The sequence below is a fragment of the Medicago sativa genome, chromosome 1 (assembly GCF_051527215.1).
Source record: "Medicago sativa cultivar Bolivia chromosome 1, Bolivia_mono, whole genome shotgun sequence".
In the NCBI taxonomy this organism is placed as follows: domain Eukaryota; kingdom Viridiplantae; phylum Streptophyta; class Magnoliopsida; order Fabales; family Fabaceae; genus Medicago; species Medicago sativa.
Window position 1 is genome coordinate 13,910,802 of NC_140749.1, and position 22,614 is coordinate 13,933,415.

General features: G+C 35.1%; 1 protein-coding gene across 1 annotated transcript; it reads left to right on the forward strand.

The window, feature by feature from the left end:
* The first annotated feature begins 3,208 nt into the window (after positions 1-3,208).
* Positions 3,209-6,157, forward strand: LOC146952901 (subtilisin-like protease SBT4.3). The gene is made up of 2 exons (XM_085743029.1): positions 3,209-3,689; positions 4,367-6,157. Exons 1-2 carry the CDS (start codon positions 3,218-3,220, stop codon positions 6,103-6,105), a joined length of 2,211 nt encoding a protein of 736 aa, XP_085599155.1. The 5' UTR covers positions 3,209-3,217; the 3' UTR covers positions 6,106-6,157.
* The last annotated feature ends 16,457 nt before the right edge of the window (positions 6,158-22,614 follow it).

Below are 22,614 nucleotides of genomic sequence, written 5' to 3' on the forward strand. Positions count from 1 at the left end.
CTTTATAACCCCAAAACAACATCTAGGCAATGCACATAACATCAAACGATTCTTGAAAAGAAAATCATGGTAATTATAACATTTATGGCAAAAATGGCACAAGAGTGAGATTAAGCCGAATTACTCGGGTAGCAAGGAACTAAGCAAGGGAATGAAAGTAGAGCCTTGACATAGCTTGTCAAGAACTAGAATAGTTAGTAAAGAAGTAGAATGCTATGCATTAGTGATATGCTTGATAAGACGCAGAGTGATATAGAGTATTATCTTCGTATAGGAGCTAAGTGCCATACGAGTATGGCAAGACGTGAATCGATTAGATATCTATTCACGAAGTAAGTTAAGCAAGCATATAGTTTACCTCTAGCAGGATCGTTTAAAGATACGAGGTAAAGAGATAGTATTGATATGTTTAATCTACATTCATGCATAAGACTAAGACTATTAAGATGTGAAGCGATTAACTATCTATTCACAAGAAGGCTTAAACAAGTTGAAGACAAGAATCATATATGGTCAAGACCATTAAGTAAGAGTAGGTGTCGTGTCTCTTGTAATCCTTCCAAGGATGGATTCAAGGGGTTCTCCGAGGGGAACGGTTAAGCCATAAAGGAGCCGCACGTCACTGAAGGAGTCCGGTACGCCTTAGCTAGGCCTTTCACCGGTAGTAAGGGATTAACTTCCGAGATTACTCCACTCGGGACTAATCCGTAAAATGAACTCAGATAATGTTTTTTTGTTAAACACTAACATAATCAATGAATCTAACTAGCATATTTATTAATCATGTATATGATATGTCATAGAGCCTTGACGTAGATCGTCAAGAATTAGTAAGATAGCAAGAATCACTTTTGTGATAAGTTATGTTATGTTGTTAGATACAACGCATTCAAGCAAGTAGAAGCAAGTAAAGAAAGATATGTCGGTGACGATCTTAGGTTTCCCCTAATCGTCCGGTTTAGAGCTGTGTCATGATTATAGTATTCTTAGGCCTTGATACGTAATGCGTATTCTTGGCATTGCGGTTTTAGATTCCCCTTGACCGCCATGACACGTATAGAAGCGAAGACTATAACAAGTTAAGAAGAGCCTATGACGGGTCTAGAATACACGACCGTCTAGGAAAGCAAGTCCCCACACACGTATAATCAACCACCAAGTTGTATTGTAGACACGTGGTGACCGTAGGTTTTCCCCGAGGTTACCTATAGCCTAGGGTTAGGTGGAACTCACTGAGACATTATGTCTCATCCCAATCCTTATTTGTTTCAGATATCAGGATGGATTTAGCAAGCTAGTAGCTGAATGGACGTTGCAGCAAGAGTTCGTTCGTACCGCTGCAGGATGATAAGGTTATGCAAGGACGCATTTGTTATTTATAGAAAGTTGAGTTGTGATTTTATTGTGCGCACGCACTTTGTTGTATAAGTTATTTATTCGAAGTTTTTATGTTGTAAATTTTTAATGTATCCAGTACTAAACTAACACACATGCTAAACTTTCTAGATACGTTTAGTGTGGGTGTTACAGTTTGCTTGATTATTTTGCTCCACACATCAAGTATTTTATTGGTGTGATTTTTAACGAATTCACAACAATAGCATTACAATTTATTAAAATTAGAACTAATATTTTAAAATTCAATAGTTATATAGTTATCAAACTATTGTTAAACTTTAGTTATTGCAGTAAATATAAATTAATTAATCTTTTTTTTTTATCTAAGGGTATTAGTTGGGATGTCGTTGCTTCCCCTTGATGTTTGTGCAATCTCCTGGCTTAGCATAAAAAAAATTATGAGAGATAAGCTCGTTCAATAAAAACCACCATATTAGACGATCAATTGTGATTGGGTACTTTCTTAATTTGCACAAGTTATCTTCCTCACGTGCCTGTTAAAATTTTAATCTCTTTCATAAGTCACTCGCTCCAAGTTCTAAATGTTAAAGTATGAGTTTTTTTCTTATGTAAAAGTGAATAAAAGGATAAAAGTGGGGCACAAGAAAGAATATAAAAACAAGGAACACAAATAAAGGTACCATGATAAGAAGAGGAAAAAATCGTAGAAAGGAATAAAGGTAGCGTGATGCCATAAAAAGGAATACATATAGCATGATGTCGATGATGAGAAGAGGGAAAAGGTTGGAAGTTTCTCGAGAAACCACCTCCCTAAAGATAAGGTTGACAGTGGGGAATTTGAATGGATTAAGGTAGCATGATGTCATATAGAAGAGGGAAAAAGCCGTGGATGCTGAGAATACTTGATTAAACTACATGTGCACGCATGTGAAAAGTTTTCATTGTGGGGCCAAAGCTTTATTTATAGCTCAAAAACCACCGCCCCACAAAAAAGTTGAAAGTGGTGCACAAGAAAGGTATAAAAAAGCGTGAGCACAAATAAAGGTAGTGTGATGAGAAGATGAAAAAGTTATCGTATGGAATAAAGGTAGCATGATGCCATGATGAGCAGAGGGAAAAGATTGAATGACTATGAGAACAACCACCACTCGTAGAAAAGGTTGCAAGTGGGACTCTAGAAATGAATAAAGGTAGTGTGATGCCATGATGAGATAAGAAGAAAAAAAAAGCCTTAGATGGTGGAATAGGTTCCTAAACTACAAACATGAGTAGATGAGAAGTTACCGATGTGGATCCAACACTTTACAAATGGGTCCACATAATATGGTGGGACTAACATAATTTTCATCTAATAAAATAATGAGTGTTAGAGTATTTGTTGTAAGGAGAATGATTTTAACATTTCTCTTTAAAATAAACTCCTTCCATCCGTTATTATTTGATCATTTGAACATTTAAAATAAATTAAAAAAAGTGTATAAATGAAAGAAAGATAACGACACTTTTAATAAATTACTCTAATCACATTTTTGTGTATTTTTTTGCCAAAAAAAGTATTTGTACATTCTTTATTATCATAAATGTAAATGAGAAGATATTGAATTGAGAGTAATAAAAGCAATATTAATTAGAGAACACAGTTGAAAAAAAATCAATCTTGTATTGAAAATTGAAAGGGTCAATTATTTTGCGTTCCAAAATGGGTTACTTATTATGAAATGGAGGGAGTAATTTTTTTTATTCAATTGTCATATACTAATTAATTTTTTTTATCAATTAAAAATATTTCCATTAATATGATTTTCTTATGTGTATAAATACATTGTTTGGATTTGTGTTAAGTATTCCCATTTCAAATATGGCAAATCATATTGTTGTATTATCAATCTTTGTGCCTTTAGTTTTCACATCATTAATTACCCTGGTGTGTGATGCTATTGAAAGTGGCGATGAAAGTAGTAAACTTTACATCGTGTACATGGGTTCACTTCCTAAGGGAGTATCATATTCCCCAACCTCTCACCATATCAGCTTGTTGCAACATGTTATGGATGATAATGGCATAGAAAATCGGTTAGTTCGAAGTTACAAGAGGAGTTTCAATGGTTTTGCTGCCATACTCAATGATCAAGAAAGGGAAAAACTTGTTCGAATGAGAGGTGTGGTCTCAGTTTTTCCAAACCAAGACTTTCACCTTCAAACCACAAGGTCGTGGAACTTCGTTGGACTTCCTCACTCATTCAAAAGATATCAAACTATTGAGAGTGATTTGGTGGCTGGAGTCATAGACAGTGGAATATGGCCAGAATCTAAAAGTTTCAATGATAAAGGTATATATATTCGTTAGGGTTAATAGTGCTTTACCCCCTGTAATTTTTTTTTGATTTACCCCCCATGTAAAAAAAAAATCTTCAGAATACCTCCCCAATAGGTCATTCAAAAACCAATTTTTTTTTTCCAGAAATTTTGGTTTTTGAATGGCCTATTAGGTGGTAAGTAAATAAAAATTACAGGGGGGAAATCAATTTTTTTTACAGGGGATAAAACACCATTAAACCTATTCGTTACCATAACCACAAAATCTTATCTTTTATAATTATCATAAATTATTTATTTCCTAATAATTATCATATGTGCGAAATTTCACCTCACTTAAAATTATAAATATTTAATTATTTAGAATAATTTGCGATTATTATATTTAGTTAATTTCCTCTATTCATAGATGAATTAATAATGTTGCTTATCATGAGTATCTTAGGACATTTATTGTTTTCATTATATGAAGATACTATAATATAATTAGAAGATTGTAATAACTAACTATATACGATGAGAACCCACTTGGGTTGGTGTGATGGCATTAACTTGAGACTTTGGAGTGTGCTTCTCTCAAGGTCTCAGGTTCGCCTCTTACTGGTGCCAATTTAGGTGAGATAGTTTAACTTCTTAATATATATACACAATGAGCTTATTAATTCGATTATTCATTTTTATAATTTACTAGGTCTTGGTCCAATCCCAAAAAAGTGGAGGGGAGTTTGTGCAGGTGGTAGTGACTTCAATTGTAACAAGAAGATCATCGGAGCACGATTTTACGGCATTGGAGATGTGAGTGCAAGAGATGAATCAGGTCATGGAACCCACACAGCATCGATAATAGGTGGACGTGAGGTGAAAGGTGTGAGCTTTCATGGTTATGCAAAAGGCGTTGCAAGAGGTGGTGTTCCATCTTCAAGGATTGCTGCATACAAAGTTTGCAAAAAATCAGGTTTATGTAGTGCTGTTGGTATATTGGCTGCATTTGATGATGCCATTGCTGATGGAGTTGATGTCATTACTATCTCTATTTGTGCCTCTAGACTTGATTTTTTGAATGACCCAATTGCTATTGGTTCTTTTCATGCCATGGAGAAGGGAATACTCACAATGCAGGCTGCAGGAAATTCTGGCCCTACCCAAAGTAGTGTTTGTAGTGTATCACCTTGGTTATTTAGTGTTGCTGGAACTACCATAGATCGACAATTCATTGCTAAGCTCATTCTTGGAAATGGAAAGACATATATTGGTAAGTCAATCAATATAACACCTTCAAATGGCACCAAATTCCCAATAGCTTTGTGTAATGCAAAAGCTTGCTTAGCTGATGGAATTATATTTTCCCCAGAAAAGTGTAATTCTACAGACAAAAAGAGGGTGAAGGGTAAACTTGTTTTATGTGGATCGACATTAGGTCAAACATTGACTTCGGTGAGTAGTGCAATTGGTTCAATCCTTAATGTGTCATACCTTGGTTTTGAAACTGCATTTGTCACTAAGAAGCCTACACTTACCTTGGAATCAAAAAACTTTGTTCGAGTTCAACATTACACAAATTCCACCAAAGACCCTATAGCCGAAATCTTAAAGAGTGAGATCTTCCATGACATGAAAGCTCCTAAAGTTGTCACTTTCTCTTCACGTGGCCCAAACCCTTTTGTTCTAGAAATTATGAAACCAGATATAAGTGCTCCAGGAGTGGAAATCTTGGCTGCATATTCACCTTTAGCATCACCCTCATCGGATATAGGTGACAAGAGAAAGTTCAAATACAACATATTATCCGGAACCTCTATGGCTTGCCCTCATGCTGCTGGAGTTGCTGCATATGTGAAATCATTTCATCCAGATTGGTCACCTGCAGCTATAAAATCCGCTATCATGACAACTGCTACAACAATGAAAGGTACTTATGATGATTTGGCCGGTGAATTTGCTTATGGATCTGGTAATATCAATCCACAACAAGCCGTTCACCCTGGACTTGTTTATGACATCACTAAGCAAGATTATGTGAAAATGCTTTGTAATTATGGTTATGGTGCTGACAAAATTAAACAGATTAGTGGAGATAATTCAAGTTGCCATGGATATCCTGAAAGATCATTGGTGAAAGATATAAACTATCCAGCAATGGTTATTCCTATACATGAGCATTTCAATGTAAAGGTTCATAGAACAGTCACAAATGTTGGTTTTCCTAACTCAACCTACAAAGCTACTCTCAGCCATCATCATCCAAAAATAAAGATTAGCGTGAAACCAAAATTTCTCTCTTTCAAATCATTAAATGAGAAACAATCATTTGCTATTATTGTTGTTGGAAGAGTAAAATCAAATCAAACTGTGTTTTCTTCATCACTTGTTTGGTCAGATGGTATCCACAATGTCAGGAGTCCCATCATTGTGCAAATATTATCTTTATAGTCAATCATGTTATTGTCATGGAAAACTAAATAAATGATTATTTAGTCTTGAATTATGATGCTCTCTATATCTTTAGTTGTTCATGTTGATTTTTTTATAATAGTTCAAAATTTAACATAGATAACACTAAAACAAAAATGAATTTGCACAAAACAAATGAGCACGGAAGGCACAATGATGATATAATAACTCATGTACAACTAGTTTTCTCTTGAACTAATTTGTCATTAGTTTACAATGAAAAAATAATTATTAATCAAGTGACACAAATGACCATTTTGCAGGTTTATATATATTAATCAATCCAACAAGTCTAAAATCGTTTTAAGCTTGATGCATATACATTCAATTTAGAACTCTCAATATTAAAAACCACATTACAATAAATCCATTTTATATAAAAAGGTAATTAAAAGCACTTACAAATTAATATAAAAAAATATTCGTGATACACTTTGTGAACAACGAAACCAGATCCTCTCCTTCAACATTTGTCTCTTGCTTTCTCCTTCTCCTGATCTTAGCCATTCGATCAATCTAATGGTGATAAATCTAAAAGAGAAAAAACCAAATAACTTTAAATTCATAAATCTGGAAAGAATTCAAAAGTTGGACAACATGAACACGACTCCTCTTCAACCCAGTGACGCCACAACGGAGACATAATCCTTGAGTGCATGACACCGACGACGACAGGGAACACGACGGTAGTAACGCATCTTATTAGAGTTATAGTTTAGTTACAAGTAGTATTAGTCCAATAGTAGTACACATAGTTGTAACCACTCCATTAGTGGGACAATTCAATCATTTGTAACATTACTCTTTACTATCAATAATATACTTGAAAATTGCTTTTTTGACAAAGAATACTTCCAATTGACACATGTAAATGACCTTAATACCCCTGCGGTAGTTAACAACCGCTGGGAAACACGCCGGTTGTTAATTACAGCTGAGTGTCAGCGGTTGTTAACTACCGCTGTGTTTGTGATATATTCACGCCAGTGGCCATATTCCAGACAGTCCCTCCATCATCACTATCACCATTTTTTCTCTCAAAATTTCACTCTCTATCTAAAAAAACTCTACCAAATCATCCAAAAAAATTTCCACTAAATCACAAGTAAGTTATCACTTATGCTATTGTCATACATTTTAGTTAGTATATGTGTTTATATGTTTATAATTTTAGTTGTTGTTTAATTATTAAATTTTGAATATTTGTTTTTAATATAGTTATGGTTGTAGATCTGAAATGCTATTAACATATATTATGAATATCTGTTATAATGAACTTATATTGCTTAAATGTATAATTTTTTTCGAATTTTAATTTTTTATCGAATTTTATAAATTTTTTAGGGTTTGAATATTTGTTGTTAATATGGTTATGTTGTAGATCTGAAATGCTATTGACATATATTATGAATACCTAATGAAGTTATATTGATTGAATTTATAATTTATTTTCGAATTTTATAAATTTTTTAGGGTTTGTTTAGGATTTTTATGGTTTATGTCAAATTTTCACTACAAGTGTTTGAATGAGTTTTTCATTGATTATTTTTAATTTCTATGTGTGTAGATTTGAAACAATGGCCGGGTGGATCGACATTCATGCAACATTCAACGGCGGATAACCTCAGAGGTTGAAGGTTCGGTGCCTTTATGTAACGTTAATTGATCTCAAGGATCAACTGAATGAATTCAACCAAGGAGTCAACCCAAGAGACACAAGGAGGGTGCAAAATGTTCGGTATAAACGTCCAAAACTCGACGAGGGGAGCGTATCATTCACTTGGGTGGAGTTAAAGAACGACGAAAACGTGACAAGTATGTTTTGGGAGCACACCAAGTTCCAGTGGATTGATATGCGGGTGACGTTGCTGAGATCAACTGAAGATATCGTCAACAGCTTGATTCCGCCGGAAGATCGTCATTAGTTAGGGTAAGGTGCATTCAAACTACAACCTTTTGTCTCACCTCTGAAATGGGGTAATTCAAACTTGCCAAACGGCGAGGACTCAAGCATTTCGCTCGGTGTTCATGTTTTCCTTTGAAAAGATTAAATTCTTGTTAGGCTGGTTTAGATGAAGGTATTAAGTGTCAAGGAATGAACCTCATTCGGTGGCACTTGAATACCTTCATCTAAATCAAGCCTGACAAAAATTTATTCTTTTCAAAGGAAAGCATAAATGCCGAGCGAAATGCTTGAGTCCTCGCCGTTTGGCAAGTTTGAATTTACCCCATTTCAGAGGTAAGACAATTGTTGTAGTTGGAATGCACATTCCAACTACAACAATTGTCTTCCTTTGGATGGGATCATTCAAACTAGTTAAATGGCAGGACACCGGCATTCGTCCGGGAGTGTTTTTGTTCCATTCTAAATGTTAATTTCTGGTTGGCTTCGTTTAAATGATGGTATCGAAGTGTCAAGGTCTGGACCTCATTCCGTTGGCTCTTAGATACTATCATTTAAAACCAAGGCCAACTAGAATTTAACATTTGGAATGGAACAAAAGGACTTCTGGACGAATGCTGGAGTCCTGCTGTTTAGCTAGTTTGAATTGACCCCATTCAAAGGTAAGATAATTGTTGTAGTTAGAAGGTACATTTCCGAATGTAATGTAATGATAGTTGACGTACATGTCTTTTACGTAATGTAATTATATGTAAATAAAATTGTCTAAGAATTAATGTTGTGTACTTATCGAATTTATTTATTCAATACGCCATTTTTATTTGAATTAATGTTGTGTACTTATTATAATTTACTTATTCGATACGCAATATTTATTCGAATTCACGTTAGATTTTATTCGAATTTTAATTATTTGAATTCACGTTAGATTTTATTCGAATTTTATTCGGATTTTATATAAATAAATGAAAATAAAAACTAAAATAAAGGAACACAAGTAACATATATAAAATCACATTTTATTAATATAATAATACATTTACAATGGGGTAAAACTAAATCTGCTTCGTCGTACCAATAACATTAAAAATAACATCTTCGTCGTACATTTATTCCTTAATAGGTGGAGTCATCTTCGTCGTACATTTATTGAGTGAGGATGAGCCTGAGAAATACCAGACTCAATTTATTGACTGAGGATGAGCCTGAGAAATAACAGAGTCACTTTAGTATTGGCTGAGGATGAGCCTGAGAAATACCAGACTCACTTTAGTGAGTACATTAAGAAAGGAATCGAGGCAGATGACCTTGAGGAGCTTTACAAGAAGGTTCATGCTGCAATTCGTGTTGTTCCTCACTTGAATATATAACCAATGAACAAGTTCTGGTTGAGTTTCTTTGAGTAATGGACTATGACAAACAAACATTTTTTAGAAGAAAGAGTAAAGAAGTAAAGAGGAAATGAGTGTAAGGAGGAGAGAATGTGAGGAAATGTGAGAATGTGAGGGTTTTTATAGGGGAAAAATGTAGAAAAAATAGGTTGAATGAATGATGGAAAAAGAGGTTGAATGATGGAAAAAGAGGTTGAATGTAGAAAAAATAGGTTGAATGTTGAAAGAAAATAGGTTGAATGTGGAAAAAATGTGGAAAATATGTGTTGAATGAGTGAAGAAAAAGAGGTTGAATGGTGAAAAGGCCGGTGCATCCTAGAACGCACGTAGCGGCTGTTAACTGCCGCTGGAAGACTCCAGCGGTTGTTAATTGCCGGCGCATTAACCAGCGGCTGTTAACTACCGCTGGGGGTAAAATGGTCATCTCCACATGTCAATTGGAAGTATTCTATGTCAGAAAAACAATTTTCAACATACTTTCATAAGCTTTTCTCTCCTTCCAGGCCCGACCTTGGGGGAGTGCAAGGTGCTCAACCAGGTTGGGCCTCCAAATGCTACGGACCTCAAACAGAAAATTAAGTCTAATATCCACCCCCTATTTAAATAAAAAAAAATGTTATATCCTTTTCTTTCTTCGGTACACATTTGAGTTTTTTTCTAGACTCTAGTTCTCCTTTTTGTACGTAAATCTGATCCTATCGAACCACCCCTAAGTTGTATAATCAATTAATCAGTCAATTTGGAAAGCTATTTCATTGAAAGAATCACAACAATCATTTTTTTCTTCGCATAAACCATTCGTTTTACCCTTTTCCACAATAGAGGAGTGACAAATCCAAACGACACCGTTAGATAAATTTCACCTCTTTCACTTAATTTTTTTTAATTCCTTTCATGTATAGAAGTTCTTCTGATTCTGATTTTTTTTTTTAATAAAGTTTAGCTACACAAAAAAAATTACGTTTTATTTTACTAGGGGCCTATTTTAAAAAGAGAGCCGAGCCTCCTATTTTACAGGAACGACCATGTCTCCTTCATCCATGGATGCCATATTTCCTAACACAACTAGTGACCGCCCACAACAGAGACATGGACTTTAACAATAAGACACCAGTGAGGAGAATGTGAAAGGTGTGAAGGTTATGGTTCTGTCACAACTTTGTCATGTTGTTTGATAAGATTAAAAGTGTGGGAGTATACAAAATGCCGAGTTTTGACAAGAAAGTGGGCCTGAAGATTAAACTTGTTGAAGGCCACTGCCGTTAATTCCCGTCACCTCTGTCCTGCACTCCAAGGTCATGTCCGTTGGGTTTGTTATGATTGTTTCATGAGTATTACTTTTCCCACCCTATGGCCTCTTCGCGCGCCCTATGCAAATCACCAACATACCCTCCGGAATATATATTCCGGAATAACTATGAAAATTCCGGATTATATAATCCGGACAATTGCGACATATAAAAGGAACTTCACCCCCATTTTTACAGTTTTACATTTTCACTTTCCCAAATTCTCTCTCTCTCTCTCTCTCTCTCTCTCTCTCTACATTATCCCAAATTCCGAACACAACAAATCTTGTCCAAATTTGGAGTTTTTTTGCTCAAAAGCACCGCATTTCAACCCTTGTCAAACATCATGGAAGGTAAGTTCGATTTTTGTAGTCATACAAGTTCAATTAGTTCGTTTTTTTTTTGAATTCTGTAGAATCCAATCCGGATTTCGTTTTCCGGACTAGGTTGTTCCACTTCCGGAATTCGAAATCCGGACAAACCCAGAATGTTGTTTTGCTTCTGTTTTGTGCTGTTTGATTGTGCTGTTTGATTGTGATGGTTGATTACCCTAATTTGAATGTTACAGAAGGTTCAACTTCTAATACTCAGCGCGTAAGGGAGGCAGGGCATGCTTCCCGTAGGAGAGCGCGTAGGCAACATATGGAGGTTGAAGGTGTTGTTCGTCCGAGGCGTCGGGGTGCTAGAGGACGCCATGCTGATGTCGATCCTGATGTCGAGCAGCAGCCGGATCAGTAAGAGGACATAGAGCAGGAGATACCTGATGTGGAGTTGCAGCATATGGAGAGCAAGAGCTTGAGGAGGAGCTGCAGGGTATGGACGAGGAGATGGAAGATGCCGAGCCACAGCAGATGTATCAGCCCGTTTTTCGCTAGAGTTATTTTATTATTTATTTATGTGTGTTATATGTGCTCTTATGTGATTAATTGCCTCTATGTGTATTTTTGGTTGGGAATTGTAGAATTCAGTGTTAGAAGGGTATTTTAATCATTTTGGACTTAGGGGTATTTTGGTCATTTTGAGAGTAGGGGTAATTTTGTAATTTTGTTGAAGATTATTTTTAGTACTTAGTAAGAGTGGTTATTTTACTAAGTGCTAGGGAGTTGTAGTAATTTATTTTTGATTACCGGTAGTTGACCGTTAGTGTTACATTTTACCGTTAAGTGAGTAGTAACATTTATGGGTTAGAATAGAAATGGGTTAGGCCCATTAAGGTGTTGTGAGTTAAGCCCAATTAGGTGAACCTATATAAGCTCTAGTTGGTAGAGGGAATATGGTTTTGCCAACATTTTTATTTTCAATTGAGAAGAGATAGAGATAGAGAGAAGACAAGGGTTTGGAGAGGAGATCTAGAGAAGGCTAGAGGGAGGTCAAGCTTCAAGGATTGGAGCTAGTTTTGGAGCTAAAGTGAAGCCTTAGTTGGTGTTGAGAAGAATTAAGGTAAGGGGGTTAGGTTTTAATCATAATCCTTTAGTTTAATTCTACCCTAATTCTTTGCATAATTGTGGTTAAGTGCTTAATTTGATTTTGGTTGTAGAATTTCGTGCTTAATTTTGTTGACGTGATTATATGCATGAATTGAATGTTAATTGTGTTGTTGTTGTTGAATTTGTATGTCAAAATGGGTAGATATGAACATGATATGTTTTTGTATGAAATTGATGATGAATGAAGTTGTGGTTGTTGAATTGTTGATGAATTCATGTTCAAATGTTGTTGTTGTTGTTTTAACATGTGTTGTTGATGAATTGATGCAATGGGTATCATTGAAATGATGAATTATGATGAGATTTGTTGTTGTTGTTCAAATTGGTGAAGTTTGTGTTAAGTTGTTCATGTGAAAGACCCAAATGAAATTTTGATATATGAGGTGGTTGATTGAGTTTTTGATGTTTTTGGATGAATTGGAATTGGTAGAATTTCTGTTTTCATATTGTGATTGTGTTAGTCGAGTTGTTTGGGAGAAAACAGGTTTTTCGTGTGAAATGTCGGTGTTTAAGCGTTTTTGCAAAAGAAATGATTATGTGAGGTTTGGGAGAAATGATTTTGGGATGGTTGAAACTTGAATTTTTCTGTAGATTATGATAGAGCTAAGTGTCAGGAGCGTATAGGCAAAAACGGCATCGAAAACGTATTAACGGTTTGATTTTTATGTGCGAAAACGTGAAGGTTGAAAATCTGCTACTGTTCAGAAACGGTTATTGTTCAGAAGCTGTTACTGTTCAGAAGCTGTTACTGTTCAGAAGCGATTACTGTTCACACAGCACGCCTGTTCTGTGTTCTTGCGTCTGTTTCTCGCATTTCTGTTTTGATTTGGCTTCTGACGTAAACATAAAAGTTGTAGATAATTTTGTTAGCTTTCCAGAGGCTTTGGTTTGACTTGAAAATGATTTTTTGTTTGTGAGTTATGAGGAAAATACTCCAAGGTGGTCTTAGGGAAATTTTACGAACATTCCGCATAACTATTTCTAAGTCAACCCAAACTTTATGGAATGTTTCTTAACTTCAAACTTGAGTTTTATGAGTTCAATTAAGGTGTTTAATGGTATTTAAACTATGGTGTGATGGATCTAACTTGTTTTGATTTGAAAATGGAAATTTCTTGAAAAGTGATAAAGTGAGACGAATTTTGTGATTTTCATGATTTCGTCGCATTTGGCCTGTGAAACGTAATTGTATCCTCTACTGTACTTATAAGTAGCCTAGAGGTATACTTAGTTGAGGCATTGAATCTTGTTTACTTGGTTTTGGTTTAATTGCTTCAATTATTTTAAAATGGTGAAACTAGAGACGAACTTGTCGAAAATAATCTTGAAGTCCAATTACTTGGCAAATCTTTTGTGGATAGTTTGATATGATTATATGAAGATGTGTGAATGGTTGTTAGGTGTTGAATATGATGGTTATCATAATGTGTTGTATTTTCTCCTTTATTTGAATTGCGAGAAATTATATGGAGTTGTTGAGTTGTAATGATGTTGTTGATGTTGATTACTTGCATATATGTTAATTGATGGTGATATTATTGGTGAATGCATATATGCTAAATCATGATGATGAATTATGTTGTTGAATCATTATATGAAAATGACGTTGATTGTTGGTGGTGAGTTTATACATGCTAGTTTTGATGTGATTGGTGATGAATGCGTGTATATACATATAGCCGTTGATTATAGCCGTTGATTATTGTCGTTGAATTGTTGTGAACATATGCATTGTGGATTGAGTCATATGTTCATGCATCATATGTCGTGTCGGATGTTATATCCATATTGCCGTTGACCGGATACTTGTATCCATATTGCCGTTGATTATAGCCGTTGATAATGATGTTTTTGTTGCATCATAAGGTGACGACCTTGGAGGAGTTTGGTACCACATGCATCTAGAAGAGTCTAGAACATTGCATGTATTTGATTAGTTGATGAGTCGTGGCATATTTGAACATGTGACTTGGTGAATTTGTGCATTAGTGAAATTGTTGAATGTTGTGATTATGTGGATTGGTGTATATGTACATTGGTGGATTTGTTGAGGGTTGTGAATAATTGAATTATGCTCTAACTGCATGTATTACTTGTTTGTGCTTATACACTTGGTGAATCAATTGAAGATAATTATTTTGATAATAATGATGATGTGAGATTTGTATATGTATATACGCATATGATGTGGTGATTTCTTTGATGATGATGATGATTGCTTGCTTATAACTTTGAAATGATGAACTGTACTTGTTGAGTTAAGTATGCTAAGTGAAGAATGAGGTGAGTAATCCCTTCATTGATTGTTATTGATAAATGATGAGCTTGTGTCGATGTCTTGATTAGAGATTGAATATGTCTGTTATGCTATGATAGCTTGAGGTGCAAGTAATGGGGGATGTTAATCATGTGATGCTAGTATTCTAGAAGGGATGATTATGTATATGTGATATGTATGAATCCTTGAATGCTATGTTTTTATCTGTTGATTATGATTAATGTAATGCTTACCCCCAGTGGTTTCGACCACCTACCTGTCTGTATGGATGGGTAGACGTTGTGCAGGATTAGTCGCTCGGTGAGTTGCTTGGTGGATGTTTGGATAGCGGGAGCTAGCCCCCGTTATCATTTTGGCGTAGTAGTCTAGGGCTCTGATTAGGTTGAGTCGGTGTCCTAGTCTTGTTAGATTATTTTATTTTGATGATGTACTCATTGTTGAGTTTTAGAGATTATTATGTTGATGTTATTTGACCATGGTATATATATTTTTGGAGATGTATGAATTATATTCCGCTGTGACTGTTGAGATATTATTATATATGCATGCTGGTTGTTGTTTAGATGAGACGTAGCGTCTATTTCTTGAATATTTGTTATATTCGCGTGTTTTATCGCTTTAATAGAAATAGAGCGTTACAGCAGAGGCGAAAGAAGAAGGAGAAGGTGGTGGACCCTGAGCCATTACAAGACTATCCTGGTGGCCCACACCAGACTGACCTGCTGTGGAGATACCATGTGCACGTGGCCAGGAAGGCGGCTGATGGCGTGGTATGTATTGTTTAACTCACTTTATATCTGAAGCTCAGTTTATATCTGAAACTGCTTGGTTATGTACTGTTTATATCTGACTGGTTTATTTATTGTTAAATATGTTTGTTAAGCCATGAATTTAAACTCACTTTATTAATTATAAATATTTGCAGTGGCGTGGAAAATTAAAATGCATCAACAACGGAAAGAAGATAGAGGCGATGCATGATGATGACACCAGACATATCATGGCTGCACGTTGGTGGGAGAGCAGATTGCGTCGCACAGGCCTTGGTTGGCTCCAGGATACGAGCTACACGATTATTGATCATGGGCTGATCTGTGCGTTCGTGGAGAGGTGGCACGAGGAGACTTCTAGCTTCAACCTTCCGTTTGGGGAGATGAGAGTCACATTTGATGATGTGGCCTCTTTGCTGCATATCCCCATTGACGGCATGCTCCTGTCCCACGGGTCCATATCACGGGACGAGGCGGTGGAATGGATGGTGGAGTACTTGGGGTCTGATCTGGGTGATGCACTCAAAGAGGTCGAGAAGACCAAAGGTGCACATTGCAGATTTAACTACTTGGAGAGGATATTCAAGGAGCGTTTGAAGGAGCAGAGGGATTTGGTGGACCAGTATGGTGTGACTGAGGAGGTGGAGAGGTTGCAGGACCAGGCTGTCCGCATATATTTGCTATACTTGGTGGGGATCACGATCTTCAGTGACAAAAGTCAGTGGGCTGTGGATGTTGTCTACCTGAAGTACTTCAGAGACCTTGATCTTTGTGCCGGTTATTCATGGGGAGCTGCGGCACTAACTCAGTTGTATAAGGAGCTCAATAATGCTGCACGTTGGAACACCAGTCAGGTGGCAGGATACCTGAGTTTGTTGCAGGTATAAAATAAGAACTATGTTTAATTTTTTTTAATTTAAGTGTATATGGTTTGTATATTTATATGTGGTTGTCTTTGATGCAGGCTTGGGTGTTTCATCACTTCATGGGTATGGGAAGCAAGGATGTCTGAGACGGATATGTGGAGAATTTGTATCCATGCGCGATGCTTTTTGTGCCACTGCATGGTTTAGGCACGGTGGACAACTACAGGAACTATCTAGATGAGCTGGATTTGACGAGGGTTGTCATGGCCCCATATGGAGAGCACCGTTAGGCACGTCCGTTTGAGCGGGTCAGCCTTTACTCTGGATGGCTGAGATGCAGAGAGCGCATGGTGAGATATCTGCCGGAGAGGGTGCTTCGCCAGTTTGGGTTTGTTCAGACCAGACCGAGACATCCCGTTCAGAGTGCACCTGTTGATGTGAACTTGACGGAGATCACAAACCGCTTTCAGCGTGCACTTGATTATGCGCTGACACCTCAGGAGTTGGGAGAGACTGCAGTCCATGGTGTGGAGGTAGCAGATGGATACATCGAGTGGTTTTACCAGGTGTCTCATCCACGCATGATTCTTCCGGACATGCCGGTACCGGTGCCACAGCCACCAGAGCGTGAGGTCCTTGATACCCGAGCTGCTGAAGATGATGGAGACCTTGCGTACTTACAGCTTAGTGGAAGGATGACCCGCATCAGAGACCACATTTATGCTGTGATGAGAAGCTGTCTGGTGCCGAAAGGGAGTGAGGAATGGCAGCATTTGGAGGATGCCTTGAGAGAGGTGCATGATGCCAAAGTTTACCGTCGTCGGAAAGCTACTGAGGGTGGCAGAGGTGGTGGCAGCGGTGGTGGCAGAGGTGTAGTTATTAGGGACTGATACTATTTTATGTAATTTTAATGTTTGAATATTTTGGATAATTATGTTATGTACCATTTGGATAATTATGTTTTATTAAAGTTTAAAAATTATATTATGTTGTTAATTTTGATGTTATAATTTGATTTTCTGGTTTGCGTATGGTCAAAGGCCAAAAACATTGACTGAATTTGCTCTAAAACAGAGGCTCAGCCAAAACAGATGGCTTCTGCCTCTGAACTGATGCACTCCGGATTATTAAATCCGGACATATTTAACACATTCCGGATTATATAATCCGGAACTGTCGTTCATCACCCCTTTTTGTTGACTTTCAACGGGGTGATTTACATGTTTCGGATTATATATTCTGGAATATCTCTAACGCCTTCAGATTATATAATCCGGACCACTATTTTTATAACTGGTATCATCAACCATCAGGGTGAATGGAGTGTCAAACTACACGAATAAATCCGGAATATGTATTCTGGAACTAGTTCGGATTATATAATCCGGACGAAGGGTATTTTGGGAAAAAAATAGGGCGCGCTAGGAAAGGCATAGGGTGGGAAAAGTAACACTCTTGTTTCATTTCATGCTTCAACGAAAGATACTCGAACTTAAAAATTTAGAGATATTTGCTTTTAATTTTTCTTTTCAACGAAAGATACTCGAACTTAAGAATTTAGAGATATTTGCTTTTAATTTTTCTTTTTGTCTTTTAATAATTCAACCCTTGGATTAATCCAATGGTTTAGATTTCGGGAAGGAGAGAGAAGGAAACAATTAGTGAAGGAGAGGATCCAGATCCGTGAACAACATTTAGAACCTCCTTTCATAAAAAAAATATTAGAGGTTGTTTTTTATAGCTTTTTAAATAAAAAATATTTTCTTTTAAATAATCACTTTTAGTAGTATTGCTTGCGTTCATTACAACTTTTTTTTTTAAAAATAAGAATCTAAAAAAAAAAAAATCTAAAAAACAGATTCAAATGAGAAACAGTTAAAAGTAACTTTCAAACTAAATTGTCTACTATCTATCTACTATATATATATATATATATATATATATATATATATATATATATATATATATATATATATATATATATATATAGGGGTTAGCTAGGATACACCCACTAGTTTTTATTAAGGTGTGTTTTAGCAAAGATATAACTAAAAAGTTGTTAAATACACCTGAAGGTGAATGTTGCTAAAACACACCTTCTAAAGAATAAGTGGGTGTATGTTAGCAACTCCTATAGGCATTTGCTAGGATACACCCACTTATTTTTTAGAAGGTGTGTTTTAGCAAGTTATAACTAAAAAGTAGTTAAATACACCTTAAGGTGTAGCTTGCTAAAACACTCCCACATAAAAACTAGTGGGTGTGTTCTAGCAAATCCCATATAGGGGATGTATCAAGTGAGAGGAGATGTTATTGTGAGAGGGTGAGAGCATTAAATAACAGCCACAGGATTAAAACAAACGGTTGAGATATTACTTTTCTTAAGCTGCGCCTTCAACCCTTCCCCTTACACGCACAGACACAGTTGTGTTTGTTCCATTCTATCTTCTCTCTCGCACATGAACATGACTACCGATTCTATCCCCTTCATTGTAAACAATAATCATACACCAGACAAAGTAAGAAAAATAAAGATTCTGAGATTGATCCTTAAAACACATGGAATCTTAGGAAATTGAAACGACAAATTATGCAAGAAAAGTACCAATTTTGAAACAAAACCCATTCCCAAAATTCATATGGAAAACGAGAGGAAGCCTTTTATTTTCAAATAATGAAAAACATGTCTGATTTAAACAGGGATATTTGGGAAAAAATTGAAAAAGGGTCGATCTTACTTAGTTAAATCAGAAGAAAAAAATAATAATTAGAATCTACAAATTGAAGATTTAATCCGGTATTTCGTAAAATTAATTTCCCCTTCAACCAACATGGCTTGTGATTTGTACATGGATTTATCGGTTTCTCAAGTATCAGAAGCTGAAAAGATGTGAGACTGTGAAAGTGGAGATGAACAACATAAATGAAAAGCACAAGGGTACGAAGGTGCAACTTAAGAAAAGTAATATCTCAACCGTTTGTTTTAATCCTGTGGCTGTTATTTAATGCTCTCACCCTCTCACAATAACACCTCTCATTTGATACATCCCCTATATATATATATATAGGGTTTGCTAGGATACACCCACTAGATTTTATTAAGGTGTGTTTTAGCAAAAATATAACTAAAAAGTTGTTAAATACACCTTAAGGTGAATGTTGCTAAAACACACCTTCTAAAAAATAAGTAGGTGTATGTTAGCAACTCCTATAGGCATTTACTAGGATACACCCACTTATTTTTTAGAAGGTGTGTTTTAGCAAGTTATAACTAAAAAGTAGTTAAATACACCTTAAGGTGTAACTTGCTAAAACACTCCCACATAAAAACTAGTGGGTGTGTTCTAGCAAATCCCTATATATATATATATATATATATATATATATATATATATATATATATATATATATATATATATATGCATCCAATTTTTCTCCAATTGTTTGCTTCTTTATTTTCTACAATTATGCAACTTTTATAGGTTATACATATAAAATAAATTAAGCCAATTATAATTCTAAATCTATTATGCATCCATTTCCTTCTTCTTTATTTTCTACAATTTTTATATATTTTTTTCATTTCCTTCTTCTTTATTTTCTACAATTTTAATATTTTTTTCATAATATGAACTAGTGTCCAGACGGGCACTCCCATGCTCGTTTGTCCGCTTTTTCTACTGCGCTAACATATGTATATATTTTGTTGTTGCGCTAACGGGTAGATATATTTGAATATGTTTCTTTGTGTAAGTTATTTACAATTTATCTACTATTTAAATATTTCACAAACCATGAAGTGAGATGTACTTTTGTTGTTGATCTAAGAAACCTACTTAATCAAAAGAAGAGAAAAGACATGATACGTAGTTTAAATTCAAGTCAAATTAATTAGCAAGGCTAATGATGTTGGCATTCGCTTCATGGAAACTATAAGTAGGTTTCTAACTAATTTTCAACTATCTAATGCCTCATTTCTCAAGTTTGCTCTGAATCAAGGAAACTACAACTCTTTAGTCAATGAATGAAAATATATTTAGTGTTGAAAAATGCCAAGTATACTTTGACACTATTCCATATTGTGTGTCATAATACTTGAACTTACATATATTCATTTTCATGTTTTTTGTATATTCTCATTGTAATTTCAACTATATTGTCTCTCTTTTATAAAGTTTGGTTATACTCGTACTTCCCTTTTTGATTCAAGAAACACGCAATTCTTTGATACATAAATCAAAATTATATTGTTTAATACATCCAAGCAAGAGAACCAAAGAAGAATTTATTTTCTCTAATTTTAATTGTTCCTGCATATGTGTTAGAATTTGCAAAATCACAAGACCTAAACGGCTAAGCCAAAAGAAATGAAGACCGAAGTATGAATATGTAAGGAGAATATATAGCACGTAAGCTATTTCTCAAGTCTAAACTCTTTGCACCACATTTAGAACCATTCATAAACTTGGTTACATAATATTTCAATGTGAAAAATAGTAATCAATTGCATAAACAAAATGTTTCAAAAATCATATTATAAAGTTGCGGTAAAGTCATATCTTTACCAAGTTATGGTTTCCTTGCTTTTTTTGAAGGTTGAAAGCTAATGCCAATAATCCATTGTTATCATACCGATAACAATGGAAGATTGTGAAATATATCATAGCAAAAATGAAAATATATTTGTCCTATATATTTTATTTTATTTTGTTTGTCCTTTTAAATGTAGCAAACAAATAGTTAGAATATTGATAAGCTAGCTAAATTGCATATTCCATGTATAAAAAAATCGTTCAATTTCAAAGACAAAAGTCTTATATCACCACCCCATGACCAAAAATGAAAGAGAAAGCTTGAAGGAGGTAATGCCATTTTCTTGAAAAATAGTGAACTCTTGCATGGAAGAATTGAACCTTCAACCCAATGGAAGAAAATTACATGGAAGAATTTAAAAGGACAAACATGATATGAAACATTTTCCAAGTACAAAAGTGTTGGTTATGCTTTTGCTTCAGAATGTCATAATACTTGAACATGCATATCTTAATCCCATCACTATTTTCGGTCTTTCCCATGCAACATGTCTTCGTTTTCCTTTTGTTTTCATCTTATCTTACTTGGAAAGGTACAATTCCTACATATATACTTAAAATTAAAATTTGTTGATGCTTCGAAGCAATAACAAAAACAACCCAAGAAAAATTGCCTCTGGTGAGATATTGTAAGGAGTTCATGAAAGATTGGATGAAATTCAAACAGTAGAAAAAACACAAAGCAGTTAGAAAATTAAATGTTCTATATACCCGCATTATTTTCAGAGTGAAAATTACATGGAATTGGAAGTAAAATTAAAGAAATAGATTTAAATTTTGATGTGTAGTGAAATTAAAGAAATAGATTTAAATTGCATAGAACAAATAAAAAAAATGTGAGATAATACGGTAACATTATTAAAGGAGACATGAGACAATAACGACATTTTCTTTCAATTAAAAGTAGCAAAGTTAAATTGGTTAAAAATTAGAGAAACTTATACAGTTACGAAAGGCCAATAGTAGTTTCAAATGGCCTTTTCCTCCACCATTTCCATCATGTCATCTTCTTTCTTCCTTTGCCTTTCCATGTTTTTTATTCTTGACCATCTTTTAATTGCGTTATGTCGGAATAGGAAGTTGAGTGCTTTAGAAACCGTGAGGCGGTTTTGAAAATGAGGAAGAATGACTTGTTAATTCAAAAATATAAATAAAAAGACATACTAAAATTCAAAATCAGTTAAGATAGTTTTCTTGTTCTAACAATCACCATCGCTGATGACAACTCGTCATTACGTAATTTTTATGTATTTTTCATCACAATTTGGAGTTCACAAGGCAACTTATGCAGCAAAAAGAGTAGAAAACTGAAGAAAATGCAAAGAAGTAAAACGTGTCACGATTTGGTAAAAACGTGACACGATTTGATGAAGACCTAAAGCAGTGATTCGACATTGAGAAACGTGTCACGATTGGCAAAACGTGACACAATTTGGTTAAACCCTAATTCAGTTTCTTGCTACACAAGGTGAAAACGTGTCACGATTTACTTAAAACGTGACACGATTTGGGCGAATTTCTGTGCCTATTTAAGCTGAAGTCTATTCCAAAAACAAGAGTTACGAATTGAAGAGAGCAAAGTGCGATTTTGAGACTACAAGACGGCTAGGAGGGCGATTTCTTCATCCTTCCATCAGTTTATGTATGTTTTAATTCCTCTAATGATTATGTTATTTGTAAACACCATTATGAGTAGCTAAATCCATTAGAGGTTAGGTCTGAGATGATTCTTTGTAACCCTAATTGAAACATGTTGCTGTGAAACTCTATTTATTGTGAATGATAATCTAGTCTTTATTCAATTCAATTGTTCTTAATGCTTTTTATATTCTGATCAAATATAAATATGATTTAGTGAGAACGAATGACTACTGACCCTAGCTTTCGACTTAGACCTAATTGAATTGTTCTA

What these genes read in the sequence shown, in the direction of transcription:
- LOC146952901 (XM_085743029.1), top strand. Translation starts at nt 3,218, where the DNA reads ATGGCAAATCATATTGTTGTATTATCAATCTTTGTGCCTTTAGTTTTC. An exon ending in TAAAAGTTTCAATGATAAAG is followed by an intron (nt 3,690 to 4,366) that starts GTATATATATTC and finishes ATAATTTACTAG; the next exon opens with GTCTTGGTCCAATCCCAAAA.